The sequence below is a fragment of the Gasterosteus aculeatus genome, chromosome X, assembly GCF_964276395.1.
Source record: "Gasterosteus aculeatus chromosome X, fGasAcu3.hap1.1, whole genome shotgun sequence".
Classification (NCBI taxonomy): Eukaryota; Metazoa; Chordata; class Actinopteri; order Perciformes; family Gasterosteidae; genus Gasterosteus; species Gasterosteus aculeatus.
Genome location: NC_135698.1, coordinates 4,974,960 through 5,001,540, shown reverse-complemented (window position 1 = coordinate 5,001,540; position 26,581 = coordinate 4,974,960). Strand labels below are relative to the sequence as shown.

General features: G+C 44.9%; 1 protein-coding gene across 3 annotated transcripts in view; it reads left to right on the top strand.

Moving 5' to 3' along the window:
* mical2b (microtubule associated monooxygenase, calponin and LIM domain containing 2b) overlaps positions 1-26,581 on the top strand; it is a 54,140-nt gene that overhangs the window by 26,096 nt on the left and 1,463 nt on the right. The window contains exons 10-35 of one of the 3 annotated variants that reach the window (XM_040162598.2): positions 3,605-3,731; positions 4,050-4,140; positions 5,910-6,057; positions 7,470-7,675; positions 9,198-9,292; positions 9,594-9,662; positions 9,762-9,890; positions 10,974-11,129; positions 11,258-11,491; positions 11,598-11,699; positions 13,231-13,332; positions 13,491-13,583; positions 14,996-15,182; positions 15,351-15,424; positions 15,879-15,960; positions 21,206-21,364; positions 21,697-21,747; positions 22,401-22,522; positions 22,611-22,835; positions 22,919-23,085; positions 23,839-24,221; positions 24,819-24,892; positions 24,981-25,070; positions 25,477-25,570; positions 25,931-26,039; positions 26,487-26,560. In XM_040162598.2, coding sequence (XP_040018532.2) covers positions 3,605-3,731; positions 4,050-4,140; positions 5,910-6,057; positions 7,470-7,675; positions 9,198-9,292; positions 9,594-9,662; positions 9,762-9,890; positions 10,974-11,129; positions 11,258-11,491; positions 11,598-11,699; positions 13,231-13,332; positions 13,491-13,583; positions 14,996-15,182; positions 15,351-15,424; positions 15,879-15,960; positions 21,206-21,364; positions 21,697-21,747; positions 22,401-22,522; positions 22,611-22,835; positions 22,919-23,085; positions 23,839-24,221; positions 24,819-24,892; positions 24,981-25,070; positions 25,477-25,570; positions 25,931-26,039; positions 26,487-26,560 — 3,443 coding nt within the window. Of the gene's footprint in view, positions 1-3,604; positions 3,732-4,049; positions 4,141-5,909; positions 6,058-7,469; positions 7,676-9,197; positions 9,293-9,593; positions 9,663-9,761; positions 9,891-10,973; positions 11,130-11,257; positions 11,492-11,597; positions 11,700-13,230; positions 13,333-13,490; positions 13,584-14,995; positions 15,183-15,350; positions 15,425-15,878; positions 15,961-21,205; positions 21,365-21,696; positions 21,748-22,400; positions 22,523-22,610; positions 22,839-22,918; positions 23,086-23,838; positions 24,222-24,818; positions 24,893-24,980; positions 25,071-25,476; positions 25,571-25,930; positions 26,040-26,486; positions 26,561-26,581 lie in introns of all 3 variants that reach the window. The other 2 variants (XM_040162596.2, XM_040162601.2) reach the window with 2 other exon arrangements.

Genomic DNA, 26,581 nt, shown 5'->3' with positions numbered 1-26,581 from the left:
AGGGAGGCATCCGTTGTCAAGGTTACCCTGGATGACACCTCCCACGGGCGGAGCGCAGCCACGTACGACGGTAACACTTTCACTCTGCGGTTGAGGTGACGGCGCGGACACAGGCGCAATGCCGCGACCCAGCGCTGAAAATCCCTCATCCGTAGAAGCCCCAGATGTACCACCGATATCACCGACGCCATCAGGCCGAGCAGGCGAAGGCATAGTCTGAACGACACAGCCTTCCCCAGACCGAAGAGGGAGAGACACTGTGTGAGGGACGTTACTCTCGCCTCCGTCAGCGAGACGCGATAGGAGATGGAGTTTATGTTGAGACCCAAGTAATCTGTACACTACGCCGGTTCGACTCGACTCTTCGTCCAGTTTATATTGAATCCCAGATCCGTGAGATGATTTATCACCGTAGTGGAATCTTTGACCGCCTGTTCCCGTGACCGGGAGCATATCAGATAATCGTCTATGTACGCGAAAATCCTGATGCCGCTGTTCCGTAACGGCGCTAAAGCGGCTTCCACACACCTGCTGAACACCCGCGGGGCTAATGAGAGCCCGAATGGGATGGCTTGGTACTCGTAGGCTTTGCCCTGATAAGCAAACCTGAGAAACCTCCGGTGCGCTGGATAAATGGCGATATGAAAATAAGCGTCCGAGAGGTCGATCGTTACAAACCAATCCCCCGGACGTATTGAACGACAGAGCCCCTTGTGTGTTAACATCCTGAACGTGTACTTGCGTAAGTGCCTGTTTAACACACGGAGATCTTAAATGGGGCGGAGGGAAGTACTCCCCTTCTTTGGAATGAGGAAGTAGCGGGAGTAAAAACCCCGCTGAGCTTCCTCGCTCGGGACAGCTCTGATCGCCTGTTTGTTCAACAGCAGGCTGAATCGCCCTTGGCTACTGAAACTAACACCCCGTTGAATCTGGGTGGCTTCATAGCGAATTGTAGTCTGTACCCCTGAGAAATAGTTGACAAGACCCACGGATGCACTGCGCATGCGCGCCACCGTTCCGCCCGACCAGTGAGTGGGCTGAACGCACCGTACGGTGACGTCACTTTCCTCACCTGGAGGACCCGGCCTCCCCTCGGTGGAGCGTGAGCTCCCCCTGTGGGGATTATGGGGCCATAACATGGATTTGTTTTTATAATGTATTTCGCCCTCGGCCCTCGGCCTGGCTGCGAGAATACAAACTTTATAACTTTGTTTGAGGTGGGAAGAAGTGCTTGGTGACACAGTGTTAGCCGCCCCCGATACTCCCTCCCTTGAACTTGAGGGGGGAGAAACATCAAAAGCTCCTCTGGAGAACTGGAAAACACCAGGGAATTTGGAATACAAACTCGGGGGGGTTGTCTCACCTCCACCTCCCTTCTTTTCTTTGAAGGTGGAGGGGAGGGAAAAGCAAGGCCGGTTAGGACGTGCGCTTCTTCTTCCCTTCCCCGGGGTGGGATGGGCGGTTCTTTGCTGCAGCGGCTGCAAAGGAGTGTTTGCCCCATGGTTTGGGGTTTTCCACTCGAGGCTGCTGGACAGTCTGCTGACTCGCTGCCTGTCTGTGCGGTCTGGCGCCACCCCGTGCCCCTCTCTCACAGCTGCAGCTGCAAAACCAGCCCTGGGCACCTGCGGGGTGCGAGGGATGTGTTTTCGGGGCAAACAGAGGTCGAAGGCTTCGCCCTCTTGTTTCCTGAGGGTGCTGGCCTCCCTCATCTTTTCAAGAGCCGGGCCAAACAAACCCTTAGCCGGGTCATAAGCAGCATCCATCACTTCCGCCTTCTGCACATCGCTGAGGCCCGAAAGATTCAGCCATAGGGCCCTCTCGCCTGAGACCGCAAGTCCCATCACACGGCCGCAGCCCTGCACCGCACCGCGTGATGAGCGGAGGATGAGATCATTTACTACGCAAATCTCATCCCACAGGGCCGGGTTCGGTGACCCAGAGTCCAGTTGTCTGCCCATCTCCTCTAAGATTTCTCCCTGGTACGCAGACAGCAAAGTCACCGCGTTTAGCGAACACACTGACTGTGCCGCATAGCGGTACATTCTCTGCAAAACAGAGGCGATGAGGCGCTCTGTTTTATTAGGCAGGGTGATGTTCGAGGAAGCTGAGAGAGAGCGGCGGTTTGGGTGGAGGTGGTAAGCCACTGAAGGTTCTACCTCTGGTGGGCCTGCTAGGCCCAGCTCTCCCATCCCATCAACTTCCAGTTTAGAGTAGCCCTTGGTGGGGAGCTTACTCTTGAACGGGCTGGACCAGTACCTGCCCATCTCCTTCATGCAGATAGGCACGGCTGGCAGAAGTTGTTCGGGTCCCTGCCCGAGATGGACGCCCCGCATGACGCAGGGCACGGGCGGGATGCAGCCTCTTTGGCCTTCAGCTCTGACCCTTTGGCGGGGGTAGCGGCCGACATAGCAACTGAGAAGAGATGGGAATACACCACAATTAGCCGAGCCTAGCGTTAGCTTAGCTTGACGGTAAATTGTTTCGGGAACCGGGGGTTAAACCCGCTAACCGCGCACCGTAACCGTTCGCTCGTCGTGACACGTTAGCGAAACAACGGTTACTCAGCTCGACTAGCACTAATGCTAACCGAGACCCGGCAGGCTCGCCGTAACGTGTTAGCCCGATACAATAGATAATACACAGCCACCGAAGGCACAGGTAACCAAATACCGAGCCGTCGGAAGAACAGTACGCCTTGACGCGGACACTGCCCTAATACTGTGTAGTAACCAGATATACTTCTATGAAGTCACTTGCCCAGCAAACCCAGACTACGGCCAGGAGCTGCGTTCGGCGACGCGTCCTAATGGGTCGTCTGCGAACTGTTAAGCAGCAATCCAAGCTAGCCAAGATAAGCTGAGGGAGCTATAGTTCTTCACGGGAAGAAAACGAGAATGATTTGCGAGGGGCGGTCGACTGTGATAATATGAAGGGGCGGGGCCCCAGCACAGTTCGACCTGTCTGTCACTGACAGACGTGGTGTCATTGGAGCTTCCTTAGTTGGTCACGCCGAGGCGATTCCCATAGTGAAACACTGAACAAAGTTAGAAAAAGAACCACATTATTGTTTAATTTCTAGGTCAAAGTTACCACTTGTACAAAAAACATCATCGCAAATGAGCAGAAAAGCATTACATTTGTTGTGTAGCTTCATGCTCTATAGAGGATAAACCATGTACATTTAGTTTGTTTCAGCTCCTCCATAACCTATACTTGGTGACCCCAATAATAGAAACGTGGATTCTTGTTGGCTTCCGCTGTTCAGAGCGCTTAATGCAATGAGGATGAATGCACATGGTTGTAGTGACGCTATGGCCTTCCTCCCGTCATGTTTTCCAGGGGTTACTTTACCTTGTGCGATTTGTTAGAAAAAAGTGCTTAGCCTTGTTTACATCTGAGCCCATGATTTGTCTTTGGGTATTTCATGTCAAATGACTATGATTAGCCTCGTTACCACAATTGGAAACGTAGCAGCAGCGGAAGAAGCAGCAGCAGTAACAAATACTGGACATGTCTGTGTCAAAGCACAAGCTCGTGTACATTTTCCCTTAATGAGCGGTTCTCCAATGTTTGAAGTTCATATCGGCCCTGTTGCTTCCCTCAGGGAGAGTATCTACCGGCTGCTGCCTCAAACCACCACCGAGAACATCAGTAAAAACTTTGAACTGTACGCCATTGACCCTGCCACGCGCTACCCCAACCTAAACTCCACCTGTGTTCGCCCGCATCAGGTCAGTCCAACACTTTAGCAAAGTTGATGTTGGGTTATAATGATTCAGCCTCAGTTTGACTGACTCAGGATGATTTTATTGTGTGTGTGATGGTACTTGTTTTTTTGAAGATGAGTGAGTTGTCAGCATTAAGTATATTCAGGAATGTATAGTACAATAGCTGTTAACTTCCCAGGAGATTTGTTTCCACTGCAAATCCAACTGTTTTACTTTTAAGTCAAGTGTTTGTTAAAAGTTTGTTAAAAGTTGACTGATGAAATGAATATTTCCTCTTCTGTGTCTCCTTCTCAATGCTTTTTCATTTCGGCCTTCCTTCAGGTGCGTCACCTGTTCATTGATGGCCAGCAAGACTCGTGTCTCCTGGAGAGAGGAGGCCCCATACGGAGATCCGTGAACTTGTCCAGAAGAGGTGAGCGCAGTCAGTCCCACCGACACTTTCAGTGTCGCCGTGGATGGAAAATATTGAGTCATTTTAAAACAATGAAATGAAGTTGTGGTGTGCTGACATAGGGAAGAAAAAAGAGTGACACAGGTCTCCATATCTCTGTGATATAGAGACATTGCTCTGTGATATTAGATAGTGAGTTATCAGGCAGTTACAGTGGCTAACGTACTAACTGCAACTGGATTCTAACCAAAATGTAGCATCAAAGGACTGATCTGAAGGTCTGAAACGTTAGTTACGTTGGTTTTCCAACCTAACTGTGAGGTTTCAGACTTGCCCTTAATTTTTTATACATTTTTTTTTTCAGCTCGTATTTCATTTAAGCATGATGTCCAAATCAGTACTGAGATTCGTTTTTGTTTGAGACCCCAACAATGTTGTTTGCACAGAATTTAAGTTCATGTTATTGCTATTTTATTAAAAAAAAAAAAGTGGAAAATGTAGTTAATATATACTTATTTTAGAAAGAAAGTTTATAGTATATTAAATTGCAATTGTTTCAAAACAAAGAAGGTACGACCCATTTCGAGTGTGGAGGGGGGAGTTTGGGGCATTAAGTGTGTGTGTGTGTGTGTGTGTTCATGTGGTAACAGACAATAGATGCACCAAATAACTTAAGACATAACTACTTGGATGGGATCGTAACCTTTATCAAAGCTGAATAATTCTTACTCAGGGCTTACCAGGCCCTCCTCTTAGGCTGATACTCCCCATCACAAACCTTAGGGCTGGATAGCATTACACCCACAGGTTCTGACACAATGCCTTTCTCTGACATGTGCTGACCCGCTCTGCTCTCTACCAGCAGGATCATGTTGGGAGCTGTTCACCCTCAAGGGTATCAAGGGGTTTAGTCACAACTTAAAGCAGCGTTAAAGGCCACTTCGCCCCAGCAGAACAAGCTCTAAAGACAGGCGTTACATACAATCACCTTGTGTTATGATGTCATGGCCAAGGTGTTTGCTAGGCAGCAGCTGATTTACTCATCCAAAAACGGAATAAGCAGTAATGAGCCCTGAGCCATTCTGAACAAGACGCCTTGCACATTTGTGCTTATTTTCGTCACCAGAATTAGCCCCCATTAACAAGTCTGTGTGACTTCCCGTTGGCTCCTGTTTGTTTCGTAAAAAGTCACCGTAACCAAAACTAAAATTCAACCGTGTATTTTGTTTATTTCCGGAAGGATTGAACCCAAATATGTATGTAAAATCACCCTAAGCCAGAAACAAAGTGTGCTATTACACCAGTCATGCCTTTAATCCTATCGTTATGTAGGTTCATTATTAATTAAGTTAATCATATTCAAAATAAATTGTGCTGATTCAACTTCACGGCCATGTTGGAGCCTGCGGCTTGTGGTGCTGTGGATCGCAATATACTTGGAGGTGTTGCTCATATTTTGTCCATTGCAACTAAATTAGTCAGAGTGGGCTGAATATAATGATAAAACACCTAAATGTTGCACACAAACACCTTTAACTTACAGTTCCCTCCACCCAGATTGGGTTATGATGAAGAGACAGTTCAAAGAGAACGCTGCAGATGTTTACATGAGTAGGCCTGTTGGTGTCTGAATCCGTTGCCACGGTTGCGGTATGCTATAGCCTTGTAATGCCATTCGAGTCCCTGGCCCCCCGAGTGAAACCCACTGGTCGCTTGGGGTTCAGAGTTTCAAGGCATCAGGGAGTTGGTTGAGTTGACAGGATTTTTTTATTTGTTGATTTCTCGCGCAGACTCAGAGGTGCGTCCCAGCCGGCTGCTGACCTGGTGTCAGAAGCAGACTCAGGGCTACCGAGGGGTGGATGTCACCAACCTCACATCCTCATGGAGGAACGGCCTGGCCCTCTGCGCTCTCGTCCACCGCCAGAGGCCCGAGCTGATGTAAGAATACACCCACTTAGGGACCATGTGGAAATGTTGAAAGTTATTCGGGTCTTGACTGGTGTTGGTCTGCGATGCGTCACCTGTTCAGACTGGCATTGTTTAAAGTGAGCAGCTCGAGGACAAAATGAATCCCTCTTTTGAAGTAGTGTGTAGACAGTCAGCTGTTAATAGTTTATTGACCCTGTGAAACTCCCAAAACCCGCCGGGCGAATAGGAAAGCATGTAGTTGTTTTTGTTAAAACAATTGCCAAATCGACACTGTTTAGCGTAGATATTCGTCCAAAGAAAGTCAAATGTGATGGGAGGAAAAGAAAAGCGCCCTGGGGCTGTTCGAGGTTCAGAGGGTTGAGCTTTACGTATTCACTAAATCTCATAAAGATCACTTTTACAAAGGAGACTTTAGAAATCAGAACATTTATTTCAAATCATTATTGGACACTCTTAACTGATCATGAGTGTATCAAAGTTTTTATTTATTAGCTAGATGTTAAATATCTTGGCAGCTTAAGGGTGCTGCAGTCATGGCAGTAATTTGTGAATTATAACACCCCTTTTCAGTTTTTCCTTGCTCAGATATCATTTGACGAATAGACAATGGTTTATTTGGTTTCTGTAGAACGCTCCACTTTTAAGACGTTCGTGATTCAACCTGACACTCAATCCTTGCAATGGATTTCATTTCAATGACCTACTTTCTCCAGTCTGCTGGCTCGCTGCTGAGAAAGCAATTAAAAGTATCAGAGTATTCGGTTGGAGTGACATCACTTCTTTAAGGAGGGGCCGTGTGAACTTGTTGTGTTAATCCTCCGTCAAGGCGGGGAGCTGTGATTCCACACCCACTGTATGATCCCTTCTTGTAGAGACAGGATGTATGCGTGGTCGGTGCGCTGTTTTGCAAGTCACAAGTGAACACAGGCAAATGCCGGGTTAGGTGGAACCTTTGCTTACCACGCCCAAACCCCGAAGATGGCATTTTCTGACATGCACACACAAAGAGGATTTTCAGTCAAAAAATACCAGCACCATAAGCAGCAGTGCATTGTGTAGATTCAGGAGATAATTCCCTGTTGCTTTATCGCCACAAGCAACCTTTTTCATGTTTTTGACTTGGTTATTATAAAACATAAAACACATGACAAGTTGTAAATGTTTTCTGCTCTAAGCCATCAAAGCCTCATGTATGTAGTCTTCTTATTGTCGCATCAGGAAGTAGATGTGTGGTGGCAGCAAGGCAGCAAATAACTCTTTAATTCTACTAGTCTTTGTTTGTCTTTAACTCTACATCAACCCAGTGGTGAACTGATGAAAAAAATAGATCTTTAATATCAGATGCAGCATTTCCTTCTGCACTGGGAACAAAGATGATGTTCCACGGCTGCTAACCTCCATCTGCTCTGGTTCTTCCTCAGCGACTATGACTCTCTGAACGAGGACGACGTGGCGGCGAACAACCAGCTGGCGTTTGACCTGGCAGAGCGGGAGTTTGGCATTCAGCCGATGACGAGGGGGAAGGAGATGGCTGCGGTGGCCGAGCCGGACAAGCTGCTGATGGTTCTCTACCTTTCCAAATTCTACGAGGCCTTCAGGAACTCCCCAGGAAACATCAACGAAAATGGTAAGGCTCCTCCCTACTTCTGTCACAGACGATCAAAACAGTGCCCAACAATTCACCATGTTGGCTGCTGCAGAGTTCTTAAAGGGCCAGTTCATCCCAAATAAAAAAGCAAGTGCTTTTTATCTCACTTTTCACACGATTTGTCAATGTAGATTGTTTCAGGCTGAGTTGCAGAGTTTTGGAGGTGTTAACCATTATTTTTTTGCTATATTACTTTTTTTGGTGAACTGTCCCTTTATCATAATAGGGATTACATGAGGAGTTAAACAATAGTGTAAATTACATTGTAAAGTCCAAAGCTTTTTTGTAGAAGTGGCAGATTTGATAATCATAGTGGAGTTAGCGACAATGTGGTTTCTGACATGAAACCCTTTCTCAGTAGCTAAATGTAGTGAATGCTAACCAGAGACTATGTTGATCTATTCAGCGGCTTTAAGTCCTTTCTGACTTATTAGAAAAGGCTGACCATGCAGTGTGGTTGGAAATTTTGAATGGGTCAAAAAAACATGGGGCATTTTATGTCCTATGTTAAACAGATTAGATTGTTATTTTACCTAGCAGACTAAATTTACCTAAAATCAAGGTATTTCCTTGAACATTACCACAGTTTGATAAAAGAAATGACTAGTTTGCAAAATATGCAACCCTTGCTGTCCGAACAGGATCTCTGTTTCTTTGCACGTTACACAACCATGGTCAGGTCTGCCCCCCCTCGAGAGCCGTGACTGGTATGCGCGCTATGTCTGAGGAAACCATATCCAGTTGCTGTGCGTGACTCTGGAGGCCCTCAGCTGGTCTCGATGGCGTCAGCCATGTTTCACCTTGTTGTGCTTTAACATGCACACCGTGAGCCAGTTGCACAGTCCGTCTAGTGGAAACTTACTTGCAGACATGGTTTGGCCGTATCAGGTCAGCTGATGTCATCACTGTGTCCCATTTTGCCACAATGTGCGTTTGATGGTGTGAGTTGTTGTGCAAAGCGACTCCAGTGGGTTTTGGTTCATTAATAAATTGGTTAATAATGTTTTTCATTGTGGCCTGATGTTGAATTGGGTTGATGTGCGAGTATGATGAAGGCGACCGTTGTTTTGTTTTCTGAAAAAATTGAATCCAGATGGAAATAGGTTAAGAAGAGTCTTAGAATTTATTTTATTGTATTTGTTTTCTTGGGCACAAATGTTAAGTAACCCAACGAGGAACCTTCCCTTTCATCTCACAGGGCTTCATTAGATATAAGCAATACAAGTAAATCTGAGAAACTTTGAAACATACTCAACGTAATACAGAAGTCTCTATTAGTCTCTATCTATTGACCCACAAAAGTAAACAAACATCTGCTCAAAGATGGGTTTCTATAAAATTATTTTCCAGCAGAGCGTTTCCCAACAGCACCTCTCGTATGTTGAACTGCTGGAGTGAATGGAGGCCCAGGAGAGCCAGAACCAGGAGCGGAGCCGTCTCCGTTTTGAGCCCATGAAGTTTCTTGCTTCAGTTTCTCTCACTCTCCTTGTTTGTGTTCCAGGTTCCAGAGAAGCAGATGAGAACAGTGAAGTATGTCCAGCTAAGGCCAACCAGAGACTGCTGAACCCGCCTCAACCCAAGAAGAGGACACCCAGGGTAAAGACGGCTACCGTCACATTTGCAGTCCTCGTCCGGCTCGTTCAATTGACGCTCTCGTTCAGCATGGAGGCCCGCCCTCCTTTCTTTCTTTTCAGTTGTCCCCAGTGAACTTTTCAACTATTGAGATGCAGATTAGATAAGCGCACATTGATAGGTGTGCTTTGTAATAAACTGGATGAGAGGGATTCTTTGTGTCCTCTCACATCCCAAGTATATTTGGAAATGGGATCTTAGTTTCAGGGTGATCCAGATAAAAACTCTCTCTCTCTGAAGTTTATTGTGGCATCTGCTGTCACAGGAAGACAACAAGCCAGAAGACGATTCCGTCAGCAAGAGGCGGCGAAAGGGCAACCACTACCTCACAGAGGTAGGTTCAACGGGACGTCCCACGTGTTCCTGTAGTTCAAAAGTCCCACTTTGCTCTGTGGTTCTCTTTGATCACACTCTTCTCCTCCCCGGGCACCAGTTGTCTTGTCACAGTGCTCCCCCCGCTGGCGAGGATGGGGAGCCGCGGGAGAACAAGGTGCGCTTCATGGCAACTCAGCTGCTGGCCAAGTTTGAGGAGAACTCCTCGACTGCCAAGATGCGCAGCAAGGTGAGAGGCGGGCCGTGCTACAGGGGAAACATTCTTGTTTTGTTTTTTAAGAACGGCCATTCAGCTGTCAGACCCTCTTTACATGAACATGAACGTTTTTTCAGCTCCAGCTGAGAAATTCTCGCTCACCAGAGCGTGCTAACTGGCTTTATTATGGAAGTAAACAAAGGCCTAAAAATGAGATTGTACTTACTGTTGATATCCACTGTATGTCTTTAATTTAAATTCAAATACCAGTCCAAGGTTAGGACACATTTTCTTTTTCAATGAGAAAGTGTGTCCAAACTTTTGACTGTATCCCTACATGGTTTGACGTCAAAGATAACTTTTCTTTCTTTTTTTTTTTATTTGGTCAGTTTGGACTAAATTGCTTTGCCTCGTATTTTAGGTATTCTATCTGATGATGGTACAGGAAACTGCTGAACTGCACAAAGGCTATACCTGTTGTTAATCTTCTACATATTAGTAGCTTGCCTTATATGACTGACAGGCCATAATAGATACAGCAGAGATCTGATTGATTCTAATGTAGCATGCCTAGTTTTCAACAGTAGTTTCAAACTGGCTCATCTGGAATTGTACTTTAATGTCTAAGTGAAGTATTGTCTTCTAAGAATACATTTCAGACCACTGTACATTAAGAAATTATTAAAATAAATATTAGTTCAGTGCATTTAAATCAGCATTGCCTATTCAGTAGTGGTTAAGTAGAACACTTAGACATTGCCTTTCTTATGATTTTCAATCCAGTATGGCTAATTATTTGCTTCCACACTCCAATAGAGAGTAGATAATAGAGCTGTACTAAAAGTGCACTGCCTGAGGGGAGTGTCGCTATTGCTTACTCATGATGAAATATTTGATGATCTACAAAATGATAGTAATGGCAGACCAACTCCGGACGTGTGAAAAGGGGCCTCATGCCATGGTGTTAGTATGTGAAGCTCAGGGGCCTTCAGCATTAAATGCAGCATTGAAATCCTGGTCACTGCCACTCTATCCACTGCTATTCTTATGACAACTTTGGTCAATACCTTTTCTCCTTTCCTTGCATTCCCTTTCCTTCCTTCCTGTCCTCTCTAGGACCCATCCGATCCCTCCTCCTTTCCTACAACCACACCACATCCTCTCTCAAAGGATGAGGAAGACGGTGAGGAGGAGAGGGAAAACCCCCGTTTCGCAAAGCCAAAGGCCCCCCCCCCTCCTCCTCCTCGGCCTCTCCCTCGCCCGAAGTGGCAGGTATGCCTCCACCCGAGAAAACCTTTCCTTCAACATTTTTTTAAAGGATCCTTAAGCACCATATGAATATGTTTCAGCTGCCTTTGAACTATAATCCCGCGTTGCTTGTGTCTCCTCCCTGTCTCCAGCCCTCGGTCTACCTCCGCCTGCTAGACAATCCTAGTGCCGTGGTTAAGCAAAGCACTTTCCACTGCTGCCCCAAATCCCCTCGCCCTCCGAGTCTCCCTCCCTCCCCCTCGCAGCCTACGAATCCACTCAGTCCCTTGCGCGCACCGAGCCCGAACGTCCCTGAACGCCACTACCCAGAGCGCACCTCTCCCGACCAGGCGGCGGGCCATTCGTCTGAGAGGTCAACGCAGCAGGTGACTGTCGAGCCAGTTCTGTACAGCATGCGTCAACCCTTCTAATAAAAGTGACCGCTCATTTTCTCTTCCTGCCTTACCTTATTTCGCCGCCTGCTGCCTGCAGAGCAAACACTCTGGCCGGACTATCAAAGAGCGGGCGGCCCTTCTCTCCTCCATGTTCCCTGGGTCCAGCAGACCGCCTCCTGCTGCTCACTCTGAATCCCAGGTTGCGTATTGTCGCGCCGCCCCTCAAAAATTGCTGCTTGTTGTTAATAACAGGGTGCGTCTTGACGCGATGCATGATGGTTCCATGTTGAACGTTTCCTCTGCTGGCACTGACACTTTGATTCATTGTAGCAGTTTTCTTACAAAAATGATCACATTGTGTGATCCTTAGGATAGCATATTAAACTTCTACTAAAAGTTCTGGATGATGACACTTAGTTGACACCATCGAAAAAATGAATTGATGGAATTGGCACACTGCAGCTGGCTGACTTGTGTGTGTGTGTGATTTCATCACATTTGTTCGACAATTCACATGAACGATTATCCTCCCCCATCAGTCCTCCACCACTTCTCCTGCCTCTGTATCGAATAGCTCCATTGTCCACCCCGTAGTCCACCCTGTCCCTGACCCCACTGCCCAGGCCGGCTTCTCATCTGTGCCCTGGTGCACTCCTGGACACAAGGACAGCATACAGAAAGACTCCTCTAAGCGCTTGTCTTACGTCGCCATGGCTAGCTCTCCAACAACAAAACATGTCTCGTCCAACAACAAAACATGTGCAGCCTTTTCCTCTACTTGCTTTGGCGAGAGCCCGAACATCTCTGATACTAACTGTGAAAATGAGCACATCAGGTCATCTCCCCATGCAGTTTCTGTACCACACAAGGAAAGCTATGATGTGATTCAGGAGAGTTCTCCGAATAATCTGGAAAGTAAGCAGGAGGTCCACAAAACCGCTCGCGACGCATTTGAGAAAATGGCAGTAAACAAACACATGAAGGTAAAAGACCTAATCGTCTCTTCCAGTGAAACCTGCTGATCTCTAGGGAAAGTGTTTTACTCTGTTTTTAAAGTATGGAAGTTGCTGAACACTTAAGTCAACATTTAGGTTGAAATAACCCTGCATAGGACTCTACTCATAACAACTAAAGGCTACACTAACTATGGTAGTGGCGATGCAAGGAAGTCATGTGACTAATTAATCAGATGTGTTAAAATACTTACAAAAGTTGCAAGTACTGAAGTTACGTGATATGCAAGTCAACCTTTGGGTGGAATTAAGTAGAAAGTAACAACGAATAACTGAAGTGGCGTTGAGGTACAAATGTTGCATAAAAAATAAGTTAATGTTTAGGTTGAAAAGGTCACTTTATTTATAAACGGAAAATACACAATAATTAAACAGAATTTACGAAGCTACGGAAGATTGTTCCGTGACAAGTAACAAGTAACTCAACATGTGAGTTAAAATAACCACACATTTCGTAAGTTAACTTCTGGTTTGACACCGGAAACTTCTCCCGGGTGAAATTCTAGTGTTTTCTGGGACGTCCTCCCCATGCAGGCTATGTTGCTTTTTGTACTTGGCCACCTGTCCCGTCTCACAATTCCGTGGATTAAAAACAAATAAATGGCACAGGTTGTATACAAATTGTAGTGCATGGCTTTTAGTGGGTATGGCTACAAACCTGCAAAAAAAACGATGCAATAAGTTTGAACTGAACTTCGTTCTGGGGTTTTCATTCAGTGCAATGTGAGCTGCGCTCTTGAGAACCCACGAAGAATCCCTCAGAAGTCGATTGTTCGCTCTGAGACTTGTTCCACCGGAGCTGCCAGTTACGTGAAGGAGGTACCAGTCGATGCCGCAGTCTGCACTTCAAGAAATTCAAAGTATAATTCTGCATTTTTCTGTCTTCTTTTTAACTGCTTTCTGTGGTTTCCTATTCCTGCCCCTACCCTCCCACCGTTCCATCCCCCTGGTCCCTGGTTCCCGGGCATAAATATTAGCGTACGATCGGAAAGGTTTCATCCGCCATAGACGCTAAAGCTCAGAAATTGGCCGTCCTGTATGAGACGGACCACAGGCCCAGTGCCACGCCGGTAAGATGCATGGTGATGTTGCAGAGACTCATCTAACTCCTTTCAAGTACAGTTTAGATGTTCAACCAGTCACTAGGAAGATGACGGACTGAGATTCAAATGCAGTTAGTTCATTTTTATTTTCTTTCTTTCTATAAATGTAAGTTTCCTTTTTTTAAGTTTTTAAAAAAAGAAGGCAGCAGAAAATCTCCCCCTTCATCTACCCAGTACCCTGGGGGGCTCCTAAAGCTGAAAGAGCTAATTGGTTCTGTTTTGCTTTCATGAGGGCAAAACAGCAACTCTGTTTACAAAAATTCCTCAGTGGACTGACTGAAAAGCATGTTGCCATTGTATTTACTTCTGCATGGAACTATAGCTAACTGGAAATATATTTTAATCACTGTTTTGTTGAGCTTCTGGGCTACAGTGTAGCTAGAAAAGGTTAGAACAGTTTGATGCTAACATGACCTAACGCCGTGGTTTCAAGTCACATGATTTGAACTTGAGACTATCTGTCTCAATCTTTGGTAAGGATAGGTTTACGCTTGTGTGGATGCTGTTAATGTGATATTTATATTATGATATTTTGAGACTACATTTATTTGCTTTCTTGCCGAGAGTTTGATGAGAAGAACAATACAGCTCCCCTGTGTACGGTACATAAGAAGCAATGGCCAGCAAATGCTCATCTTAGCATAAAGATGTGAATCCTGGGAAACCTCATGGTGGAAAGCCGGGCTTCAAAACCAATTTTCATAGTCCTAATTTTTGGGTCCGCCAGATGATTGCTTAGGGCCGATACTTTCTCCCATTGAGACTTACCCTTGAGAAAAGACGTCCGTGAATCAGCCGATAATTGTTTCAGGGCAAATCGACTTACCAACACCACTGACCGCAAACAAGAAGTGGATGTAGTTTTGCCATCTTGCAATATGCCCGAAGCCATGTTTTTTTGCAAGCCAATACTTTAACATATGCTTTATATACTTTTGTGTGTGTGTGTGTGTGTGTGTGTGTGTGTGTGTGTGTGTGTGTGTGTGTGTGTGTGTGTGTGTGTGTGTGTGTGTGTGTGTGTGTGTGTGTGTGTGTGTGTGTGTGTTTTGTTTCCACTTTCAAAAAAAATGCAATAGTAATCACTCGGATGCCAATAAACACCGGATAATCCTAACTGCCACTGTTTGCGGCCAGCTGGTATGATGTCTTGATTCAAGTTGGCAACACCCCCGTTTGAGTTTTGAAAGGATTCCTCACTGATTTTCATGGCCAATAGGTCCAATACACACTGATGGGATCAACCTCTTTTTTTAGTATACAAAGTCCCCGCTGGACCATGTGCCTCATTTATTTATATTTTTATTGCAGAAATCACCGAAATTCTATTTCTTTTCTAAAACATCCCTCCAACCTCATCCCGGTCTTCCTCCCCCTTTCAGTGTGTGGTGCGGAAGGACTTCCCTCCCGGGCTCGGCGGCAGCGATGTCTGCCACTTCTGCAGCAAACGGGTGTACGTGATGGAGAGGCTGAGCGCCGACGGCTACTTCTTCCACCGCGAGTGCTTCCGCTGTGACGTCTGCAACAGTACCCTCCGCCTGGGAGGTCACACCTTCGACTCGTTGGAGGGTGAGTAGGACGTGTAGATGTTGTTCGCCCAATCATAAACTATAAACTCAACTTATTGTCCTACTTGGGCCTCTTTACGAGATTTTTTTTGTTTTATTGCACTCATTTTAACGCATTCATCGCCATGTGTATAAAAGCGATTTGATTTTCTCTGCGCTTACTTTTCAGCAAAGTTCTACTGCAAGATGCATTATGCCCAGCGCCATTCCGGCACTCACATGGGGGGGTTCAGAAGGAGAATGGTAAGGAACACTGCTGATGTCACTGACAATAAGCTAAATAGAGCTTTTAATGTGTTTGCATCCCACCAAACCGTTTGCATCCAAGAACGCCACTCCGTTAGTTCTGTGCTGCCAGTCAACTGTTACATACTTAGCAGGCGTGCTGCCACTCTGTTGCAGAGTCGTCACCAAATAATTGCAGAAAGGTGTGATGAGTCCATAACACAATTGCAACAATTGCACTAAAGGGTTACATTGCAGCATCTTCTTTGAATGCGGCACTCTCCCTTTTTATAAAATTGTCCTCATTGGGGCCTAAAAACATGGGAAAGTTGTATCCAGGTTAAAGAAATCCATAATTACTCTCTAAGGTACTCCCCCAAGAGGTAATTCATTATATAGAAATTGCAGTACTGTTTTTCCTTTTGATGTGAAACACTGTGTTTGTTCACCATTTTCTTCCTGTGAATCTCAGGAAGACCAACAGCGCGCCAACAACTCGTCGTTGGACGGCGGGGGCTTCTCGACGACGGGAGGCCTCCAGCTCCAAACCCCAGGTACCCTGGTTTCCTTGCTTAGGCGAGGCCTGAGTTGGCCACGGCGTGCCAGCCGGGCCTTGTGTGTGTTGCCTCAACGGCTGGCGGGAGGCGTGCGCGATTGTCTCGCAACCGCGAGACCTCACGTCAGGAGCCGCTCACACGACTACGTGTTCCTGTACGAGCTGCTGAGCCTCGGCGGCCCTCTGCTCTGCATGATGCATGAGGTGCTGTTACAGATGTCCCAGGAGCCCTAGCAGCTCGTCGGCCACCAACTGACAGGGCCCGTCGACCTGGCTGAAACCCCCGGATTTCAATTCGTGCTCTTGTGCTTCTCCAAAATGGCTGAATAGAGTTCATTAATGTTACAATTATAACACCAAATACTATCTGTATTTACCACCTTCCAAGTGTCCTTGGTCATTTCTGTTTTTATTAAATAACTTTGCTATGAAAGTGCTTTGATCGATTAGTAACTATTGCTTGGATTCAGTGCCTGGTGTATTTGGCTGCAGTTACAGTGGACAGCACAAGGAAAAGCCTGTCATGTGGGTCCTCCGGCTACATTGTCTGTTTAAATCGTACATGCTGCATCGACTTCGATGAGGTGAGTCTTTAGTCAACTGACTCTTAGGGTCTCCTGGTGCTGTACCACTGCCAAATGCATCTCCACCTGACGCAGGCTTGTTCCAGGCTGCTTATGGGGATACTTATCAGACACAGTAAGTTGGCAAGGGAGTGGGGGGAACCAACCAATCAATTGGATTTTCACAAAATGTGAAACCTTTCCCATCTGCACCTCAGATTGATCTTTGATGTGTCAGAAGACATTTATTTGGAGTAACCTGGAACAAGCCCTCTGAATCTAACCTCTGAGCCATCAGGACAGTGGTGTTTGGTTTCAGTGAGCTATCATTATGCCTCGGCCCCCCGTGCCTTTACATTGCACCACAGGGATGTGCAATGGAAATTGTTTAGTTTTTGTGGTAGGTAGTATTTCACATTACTATATATTTTGTTAAAGTTACAGTATATGACTGGTTTTCCTTGTAATATTTAGGACTCATTGTTTACGTTGTTCTCATCTAATAGGAAATCTGGCAGATTATTTAGAATAATTAATTAAATATTGTGGAAATTACAGCATAATACGAAAATCGAATCATAAAAAAAATTAACTAAGCGTAAAAAGTTGTTTGTATTGGGTTTTAAAATTAATTTGAAGGTCAGTTAGACAACTATCTTTTTGGTGTAGATCTGGGCAATATCTCAGTAAAATGTATTACCAGCCAAAAACAATCAGCTGTTTTCTTTTTCTTTTCTCCTCAGTAGTGAATATATTTGCTATGGGGAAAAATATATATTTTGTTTTGTTGTTTTGCACTTTTTATCTAATTTTTTTAATAATTGTTATTTATATATTGTATATATGATGAATTAAGGGTGAATTTTAAATGCACTGGTGAGGTACTGACCTTGCTTTTGTCAGTTCTCACATTTGAATGTCTTTCCTATAGTTTATCCTAATAATTCTTAGCACTCAGTGGTCCATTTCATGCCCTGTCCTCCATTTTCATTTCCGCCCCATATCCCACTAATTTTCTTTATCCAAATTCCTTCCTCTTCATCTGCTTAGTTCACTTAATTTTGTTAAGTCTTTTTCAAGTTTCCAATGCTGCACCCTGTGATTGGCTGATTCTGCGTGGGGGAAGGTGATGATTGGCCAGCTTTGGTCATGAGATCTTGTCGTGTTGATTTTGCATTGTCTGACCCTGTAGCTCTGCCCCCTTTCACATAATCTAGATTAACCAATCACAAACCATCATGTAGAGTATGGCATGCAGGTGTCAGTAAAGGTGTTCCGTGTGGCATCGGCATATGTTAAATAGTATTCCAAATGAATTATTACACCGTGGCCAAATTACATTCAGGAAATTGCAACTCCTCCTGTTCCATAAGATATAAATGTGTTTATCCATCTCTCCATCACCCTGACATAACGATTGGATAGATTTAAGACAGTTTCAGACATTCAGGTTCCCTACAGGATGGAGCCCAACTAAATTTCGTTGAGCCTCTATTTACTATGTTGCTCTACCCAGAGGTCAGACTTTTCAGTGAAATATCTCTAACATCTACTGGATTGGTACAAGATATTGCTCAGGCATTCATGGTTCCCAAAGGATGAAGCTTTATCACTTATGTTATGGGGGTCGATGGTGGCGAATAGAGTAGTAAACCACCAAGGTTGGCGGTTCGAGCCCCGGCTGCTCCATGTCCCATGTCGAAGTGTCCCTGGGCAAGACACCTAACCTCTAATTGCTCCCTGGGCTAAAATGTAAAAAGCCATGGGTTAAAAATGCAATGACAGTCGCTTTGGATAAAAGCGTCAGCTAAATGACCTGTAATGTAATGTTATCTGCTGACATGCGACACAATGACGTTGACGTTTTCACTTTTCAGAGTAACGTCTCATCAACTGTTGAAGGGATTGCAGTGAATGTTTGTAGACTTATCTGTGGTCCCCAGAGGATTATTCCAAAGACACTTGTTTTTTACTTTTACTGCACCATGATTCTAGTTCGTCCAATGAATTTTCTTTATGCCGTAATACTGGTTGACATTCCTATCAGAATAGTTTCCACTTTGAGGGGCTAATTAGCAAGTGATAACCATGATGTGATCACAACATAAACGCGTTAGAATGCTGACGTTGCGAATGAAAGATTAGCACCAGTTGACTCGATGCCCACGTAGCACCTTTTTCAGTTGGTCGTTTGCCCGTTCCGTTTGGTGTTTCATCGCCCGACCAAACCCCACTAACACACGTGTTGTGCTTCCCTAACACCAAACCACCCGTCTGAATGCGCCTCAATTTCTTTTTTGGTTCTGATTTCTCCGATGTTTCATCAGCACCGGCACCCACTTCTCTTAACTCGCAATTTTGGCAGTAACAAACGTGTCCACGTTGTCTTTGGTCTGTCTGTGGTTCCTTCTGTTTCAGAAGGAGGCCTCCCCCACACAGAGCCCCTTTCCAGGTCACTTTCCTGCACCTCCTAGACTTTTCTCAGGACATCATCAGCCCCACCGTAGCAGCTTTTTTTTTGCTCGCCTGACTCTACGTTTGCGTAGTTGTGTTCCTGATGAGTCTTGAAGCAGCCTGCAAGCTTTATTTATTTTGGACATAGATAATTACTGTAAAATTGCTTAATTTATATTTATAAGCTGTAAATATATATTCAGAAATAAATCCATTTTGATTACATAAATAATTTTCTTCGTGGTTTATTACCAATTGCTTAGTAATAACAACTTTGAAGAAGTTTGACTGAAGATGCGTTTACACTAAACGCGCTGCGGTCTTTGGTTGATTCGCATGAATCGCGTCATTTTTGCGTGACCCAACGGAGAGGGGGCGTGGCTTATCACCCTGAAAACTGTTCAAATTTCTGCCATAGTATTTTCTCCGCGTCGACCATAGAAGACAACGCATATATGTACCCTTGTAGAAGTCCTACTCGTCGGACCACCGCCGATGTGTTTGAGTACTAAATAGCATCCGTAGGCGCAGACGGCTCTGAGAATTTCACTGACTTACAGGAACTGCGTCATCATGTCAAAACACCATGTCAAAATACGGTGTGCTCAAGCACACCCAGACGGCTCCTTTAGCCCCCCACACACAATGTCATTAATGTCATTTAGCTGACGCTTTTATCCAAAGCATTCTTTCGATAAGTGCGTTTCAACCATAAGGATACAAACCCAGAAAAACAAGAAACAAAGAGCAATTTATCAAACGCCCTGCAACAATACAATTATCCCACACTACAACGTAGTATATAACAGTGCAGTGATGGGATGTTGTAAAATAGTTGTATCCCGTTTGTTAAAAATGCAAGGTCTTTCCCGGTCGCGGTATAGGTATGAGGATGTATCGTACGGCTCGGGGTACCCACACACAGAGAACGTTACTATTAATTTATCCTCCATTTTTAGTGATGACAGGGGGAGCATCTCAACAGCAATAGGCTATTGCGCCGTTTGATGCAAATTTGCGCGACTTCGCTGCAAACTGCAAATTCACTTTGCTACAGTGTCGTTGGGTATGTGCAAAGACTTTGTTTGTAATTTGTTCGGTATGAAAGCAACTTTTAGTCATCGATCAACTTTTAGTTTTATTCATAAAATTAACAACTTCAACAAGCAAATCCCCTTTTCCCACGCCTTCTTTTAACCGCTGTAACGTCACCACCGTAGATCCCATCACAGCTTCTGCTAACGTCGGCTATAGGTTTCAAGGTCCTTACATCTGCTGCCATCATAAAAGTACATTCAAAGCAACTTGAGGGTGAAAAAAGGGTGGCCACAATCAAGGGTTACATTTAAAGCATACTCCACTCCATCCAACCTGAACAGATGGAAGTGAATCAGCCTATCAGCTCTCCTCGTGGGGTCTGCTCTATCCTTCACTCTTGGGGTTTTGGTATCCGTGCATCACCTGGTGAAAGTGCCATTCCAACAATTAGCCTAAACCCAATAGTGGACAGGCACTCTTTGAACACCACTGCTGTAGAGTGGCCTTTCCATTTCTTTGCTGTGACCAAATGGAATACTCTGTGGAAAAGATTGGGTTCACTGTTGACTCCGTGAGTACCGTTATGAACACATCATGCAGTTTGTCAGCGCTCATGCTGCTGGAATGTGGATGTTTTTACAGTGTGTGTGAGGGGGTGCTTTTTCTACAGCATGTGTATGAATTATTTTTATTGCATAGAAAGACATTATGTTTTTTTTTTATATAATATATATATATATATATATATTATAAATGTACTTGTTTGTTTAAGGAAGATCTTGTTGGTTATCAAAAAAAGATGTGAAAGAGATACAGCAGTTGGGGGAATGTTATGGTTGTTTTCCCTAATAGACAATAGCCAGTTTTGCCTAGTTTGATTGGGATTTAAGTTTTCAAGTTTGGAAAATGAAGCCTCTCAAGCGGTTGAATGATCCCGTCACTTCTTCACAGTGAGGCGCACAGCTTCCATTATACCCAGTACTCAGATTAATACCCAAATCCCAAATCACTTAAACATGATTCCAAAAGATCCCAAAACAGCTCATCTATTTGTCAAGCACTTCGGTATCAGCTAACCAGACGGTTAGAGTAAACGTTCACCATGACTTTTGTGTGTGTTTTTTAATTTTAATTTTTAGCGTTTATTCAACCACACTGCAATTAACGCTGTGGTTCTTTTACCGGCAGGCGCAACCTCCAGCTTGCATACGGAGCGGCTCGGCAAAGGTCAGCTAGAAGATCCCGGAGACACGGAGATGGTTGTGGAAGCGCTGGAGGCCCCCATAGTGACGCCCACAACACAGGACCTCGCAGGGGCCAAGGGCCACAGCCAGGACTGTACCACAGGTCCGCACTGTTACTGTATGAGGTGTTAATAACCGGGTCCCCAGATACACGCCGCAGTGTGGAGCTTATTCTTAAAGTGGCTGAACTTTAAGATTGTGAGATTAAACATTTACGATAGAAATAAATAATCTTTTTATTATGGCTGTTTAGTTTCTGTCTCAAATTGATGTATTTTTCTTGGTTGCCACTCATCAGACGTGTTCTTATGGTGCTAATGGAGAAGATGATCCTGAGTGATACTTATTGTATTTATATAAAGCTGACATTGTTATATTCTTTTAAAATGTAGGACACTGCTGTTTATTTCTTTCTTTTTTTTTTTACTTCTGTAGACCATTGTAACCTCAAACAGAATCATCGCTGGAGACGGAAAATCAGAGCAAGTGAGTGCATGCAAATGTTATGCGTCTGTGCTTTTTCTTTAATTCTACCCTACTGGTTGTTTTGTGGAGGTTTGATGAGAACTGAGGCTCGGTCCGTTGCTATTCTGTCATTTGGTGTTTGGCAATAAATCTTATTTAATTTTGTTCATCATGCTGTAGTATGTGAACACAATTGTAATGCTGCATGTACAACACCAGAGGTCCTTGCAGCAGCTTATTTTGACTTGAACATCATTGGCTTGATATCCTCATTTTTCTCATCCCAGAATGTTGCAGCTCTTTCCGATCACTTGTTTTGTCACAGTACAACAACGTCATCGCTGTAAGGTCAATGCTTCAATCAACAGACCTATGACTTGTTGTCGTAAGACAAGCACAGTGGTCCTGATGAGACGCGACAGTGCACCAAAGCACGGGCAATACAACAGACCTTAAAGCTGGAGCAGCTAACTGGAGTCATTCATTGTTATTATTTGACACCTGGCTAACTGACACCGAAATATCTCACATGGAATGTGTGTGGCATTTCTGATTTGTTTGTTGAAAGCAATGTGCAATGAAGTAGTTCAAACTTTGGTATGGGGCGACAGCGACGTGGCTGCCACCGTCTCAAAATAACAAGCGTGTTTTGTTTTGTTTTTTCCCTCGAGCAGCATTCCCTCTGATCTTCATCAAGCACTTCCAAAGAACCCTCCCTCCGGACAAAGAGGGGCCGGAGACCACCCTGGAAGCAAACTCAGACTTTGAGGAGGTCCCTTCAGCAGATAAACCATCTGTAAGTACCTTCTTTTAGCTTTTGAAAAATGTGCACGGTTCCGGTCAGATTACCTATCTGTGCACTGACAAGATATATGTTATCTCAGAACTCCGACAGTAGTTCAGTGACATCCGCAGATACCCAGAATCCCTCGGAGGGAAGTGGGACGAGCGAAGAGCACCCGGCGAAGATGCCGTCCAACTCGTCCACCCCAAAGAAGCGATTGATTCTCTCCCTCTCTGAGAAAGAGAAGCTCTTAAACTGGGAAACGCCGGTCATACCGGAAGAAGCTCCAATTAACCCCCAAGACGCATATCAACAACAAACTCAGGTGGCATTCTGGAGTCGTTTAGCAAGTGATGGTGGTTCTACTAAAAGAATAAGCCTCTGATGTTTTTTTTTTTTTTTTATCAGGTACAAGCAGAGGCAGCAGCAGATAAGCCTCAGACGGACTCAAGCCAGATTGTGGAACCGACCTCGAGCCAGACGTCCCCCTCAGCCCTCGGGCGCATAGCAAACGCCTTCAAGAGGACATTTAGTGTGACCAACACCTCCGGCAGGTCTAACCATGCGGTCCCAATGTCAGTACACAACAGTCTGCTCACTATTTATTTTCAAGCAGCGCATTAAACTTTCAAACTCTCTGGTGACCTTGTCAGGGTTTTAAAGCTAGCGTGGAGCTACTGGTACGCATAAAAAGCCGATAGCCTAAGGCCGTGCTTCCCACAGGAGGGGAAGGGATTTAAGTTATCCTGACCCCAGTATTTAATGTATATGTTTTCAATAATCTGCATGAAATCTATGCAGGATTTAGCAGACTCTTGTATCTTGGAAATGGCTGGTTAATCACTCAAGATAATATAAGCGGAAGGTTGTAGTAAAACTTGCTCTTTTCCTAATTTGTTAGTCCTGTTGTGAGTTGAGTGGTAGTGTGTTGATATTTTCAAAAAGTTAGCTTTAGGTAATGCAACCATTGGTTGGATTGATAAGGATGTCATGCTAGCTTGGTACGGGAGAAAACTGGAGTGACCGCCAGTCCCTTCACCTCTCCGCTCAAGAATGTCAATGAAATGTATTGGGAACCAATATTTCTGCATGTTTCTAAACATTCTTCCAATTGCATTATTGGGTATGACTAGAAAGCTGAGATTATTTCATTCATGTGTGATGACGTGATGATTGACTTCACTTTTGAATATGACCTGTTGTGACCTATAGGATGATCAAAGCCTTAAATATAAAAATAGAGCATTGGAATGGCCAACTTGTTCTTCCATCAACATTTCTAAATGCAATGCTAATTGTAGGTACCTTTTTTATTTTGGGGTTACCAGGAGGGTCAAACGGGACGCCCCCCACAAACCGAGGCCTGTGTCAGAGGGAGCGCTGAGCTTTAGCTCGCTCTCCAGTGCCGCGGGCCCGGAGCCACACAGAGATGAGAAGAGGATCAGCAAGTGCAAAGCCCCCGGGGGGTCTATACGGGCCAATCCATGGGGGTCTGAGCAGGACCTGCCCTCGCTGTTGCAGCAGGTGTCCTTGAAGGGCCGCAGAAACTTTGGAGGGATGTTCTCTGACGACATGGCATCGCTGCCCGCCAGGCGGGTCAACCTGTTCTCGTCCCTGAGGCTGAGGAAGAGGGAAGAGTCAGAGGGGGAGGGGCCGGACCACGAGGCGCAGAAGGAGATCAGGACGATACTTGCCAACCTCCGAAACAAAGGTTAGCCCAGCTATTTCCCAACCGTCGTTGCACATGATCTTTTAAACAAGAGATGTTGTATTTATTTATTTTTTTGGTCACTGCACGGGCAGTGTAGCTAGCACAACATTGTTTTTGGAGTCATGTTTCTGGTGAGCGGGGAAAGGGAACCACAATTTATTATCCAGTATTGAGGGGGAAGCCTTAAAATGTGCATGTTTCTCTACTGACCATCAGGGGGTGTCTGATTGTATAAAAGTCTAGACAACAGGTCGCTTCCGCTTCCAGAGCCGTATACAGCGTCTCTACATCGGTCCTCTGAATTACAAATATAGTCACTTCTGTTCATTGGTTGCAAAAATATATAAAGAGCATGCAGACGTTTCGTTTTCCAAGATGGCGACGGACAGGAAGTGAGGCTTCAAAACTGCAGCCCACAAACCAAAGGGTGGGGTCTTCACGACTACTTCCACTTCTTATATCAAGTCTGAGTCGTACACTTGTATAGTCTGAGCCTGTTGGTGGATATAATAAAAGTTATACATGGAAACTTTTGTGTTTTTTTTTAACAAACTGAATCTTACCTATTCTCACTTTTTTATTTTTGTTTATATCCAGCCTCCAGACAGCAGAATCTTGAAGATGCCACTTCTAGTGACGACGAAGACGAATACCAGACATCCAATCAGAAGGTTGGTAGAGACCGTGTCCGTGCAGCCGGGGAGTCGCGTTGTATTTGCTCCTCAGTTTTCTGAACGTTCCTTGTGCTTCCGGATTCAGCCGTGTCCAGAGAGACAGAGGAGGAGGCAGGAGAGGATGGTGTCCCAGCAGGCTAAAGCAGAACAGCTGAAGAGGCTCCACAGGGCTCAGGTATGGCTCTCTCCGGTCTTTTGAGATTCGCTCGTTATAAATGGAATGGTACTTTCTTTTACAAGAAAAGAAACATGTCATGGATATAGTATCTTAGACTTTAGCTAGCCAATTGGGCCTTTTTATTGTATCACACACGGACAAAAAACACCACTTATGTTGTTTAATTTTGTATTCACAGCATTAAATCAGATACTGATGTCATTTAAGTGTAATTAAGTTTATCGAGTGCAGGACACAAATTAGAGATTGTGTTCAGTATTCACACGAATCCCGCGTCCGTCCGTGTGCATGAAATCTAACGTACATTTTTTTTTTTTGTTAAAAAATAAATCAATTTGACCAAGAAACACTTGATCATGTATGTCACGTAATGTCCTTTTTGATTTTGTTTTTCTTTCCCCAGGCCATCCAGAGACAACTGGAGGAGGTTGCAGAGAAACAGAGAGACCTGGAGGAGAGAGGGGTGACCATCGAGAAGATCATCAGAGGAGAAACAGGTACTGAACAAGACACGGCTCCATGTGAAAGTGAAATTCATTCTTCTTTTCTTCTATTTAAGCCGCTGTGCCGCTTCTCAAACATTCAGAACAAAAAAGCGTTGTAAGCTGCACTAACAGTTAATGGCTGTAGTCTCAAGAGAAAGAGGACTTCATGGTCCTGTCACTTTGACGCAAAGCAGAGGGGTGTGTGTGTGTGTGTGTGTGTGTGTGTGTGTGTGTGTGTGTGTGTGTGTGTGTGTGTGTGTGTGTGTGAGTGTGAGTGTGAGTGATTTCTTTTCTCGTAATGTCTTTATGTAATTGAAGCCGCTGTACTTCCAACCCTGCTACACTCTTCCCGCCTCTTTTTCCCCCTGCCAGAATCGCCTCAGACTGAAGACAGCGACGAGGCCCAGCTCTATCAGTCCTGGTTTCGACTCGTCTTGGAGAAGAACAGATTGGCGCGCTACGAGTCTGAGCTCATGATCTTGTAAGCAACGTCGCCGTCTCACACCTGGATCAATGACTTCTAAAGGAAGATAAAACTCCTTGAAAAAAAAATCCTGTGTTGCGCCGCAGCTTTCTTGATGGCCGCTAGCCCGAGTATTCTAAATAAGAAATACTAGTGAAAAAAACAGTGACCCCAAACAGCTATAGATTTATGATGCTATTTAGATATGTTAATATAATGCAGATTTATATTACCGAGTGTTTAAAGAAGGGTTTGGTTAAGTAAACTGCAGTGTCACATTGTATTTTTCTTTAATTTTTCCCATGGGTCCACAATAATACACCGGCCAATTATGAAGACGATCGGACAAGCGGTTCTCATGAAACACCAAGGCCGCACAATCAGACTCTGTGCTTCTAGTTAAATGTTGCTGCAGTTCATACGTCTCATCACTAGGGCTCATCCAATATTTATCGCCTTCCTTAGTGCCCAAGAGCTCGAACTTGAGGACACACAGAGCCGTCTGCAGCAAGATCTACGACAAAGGATGGCAACAGAAGGTAAGGCTGGCATCACGTAAC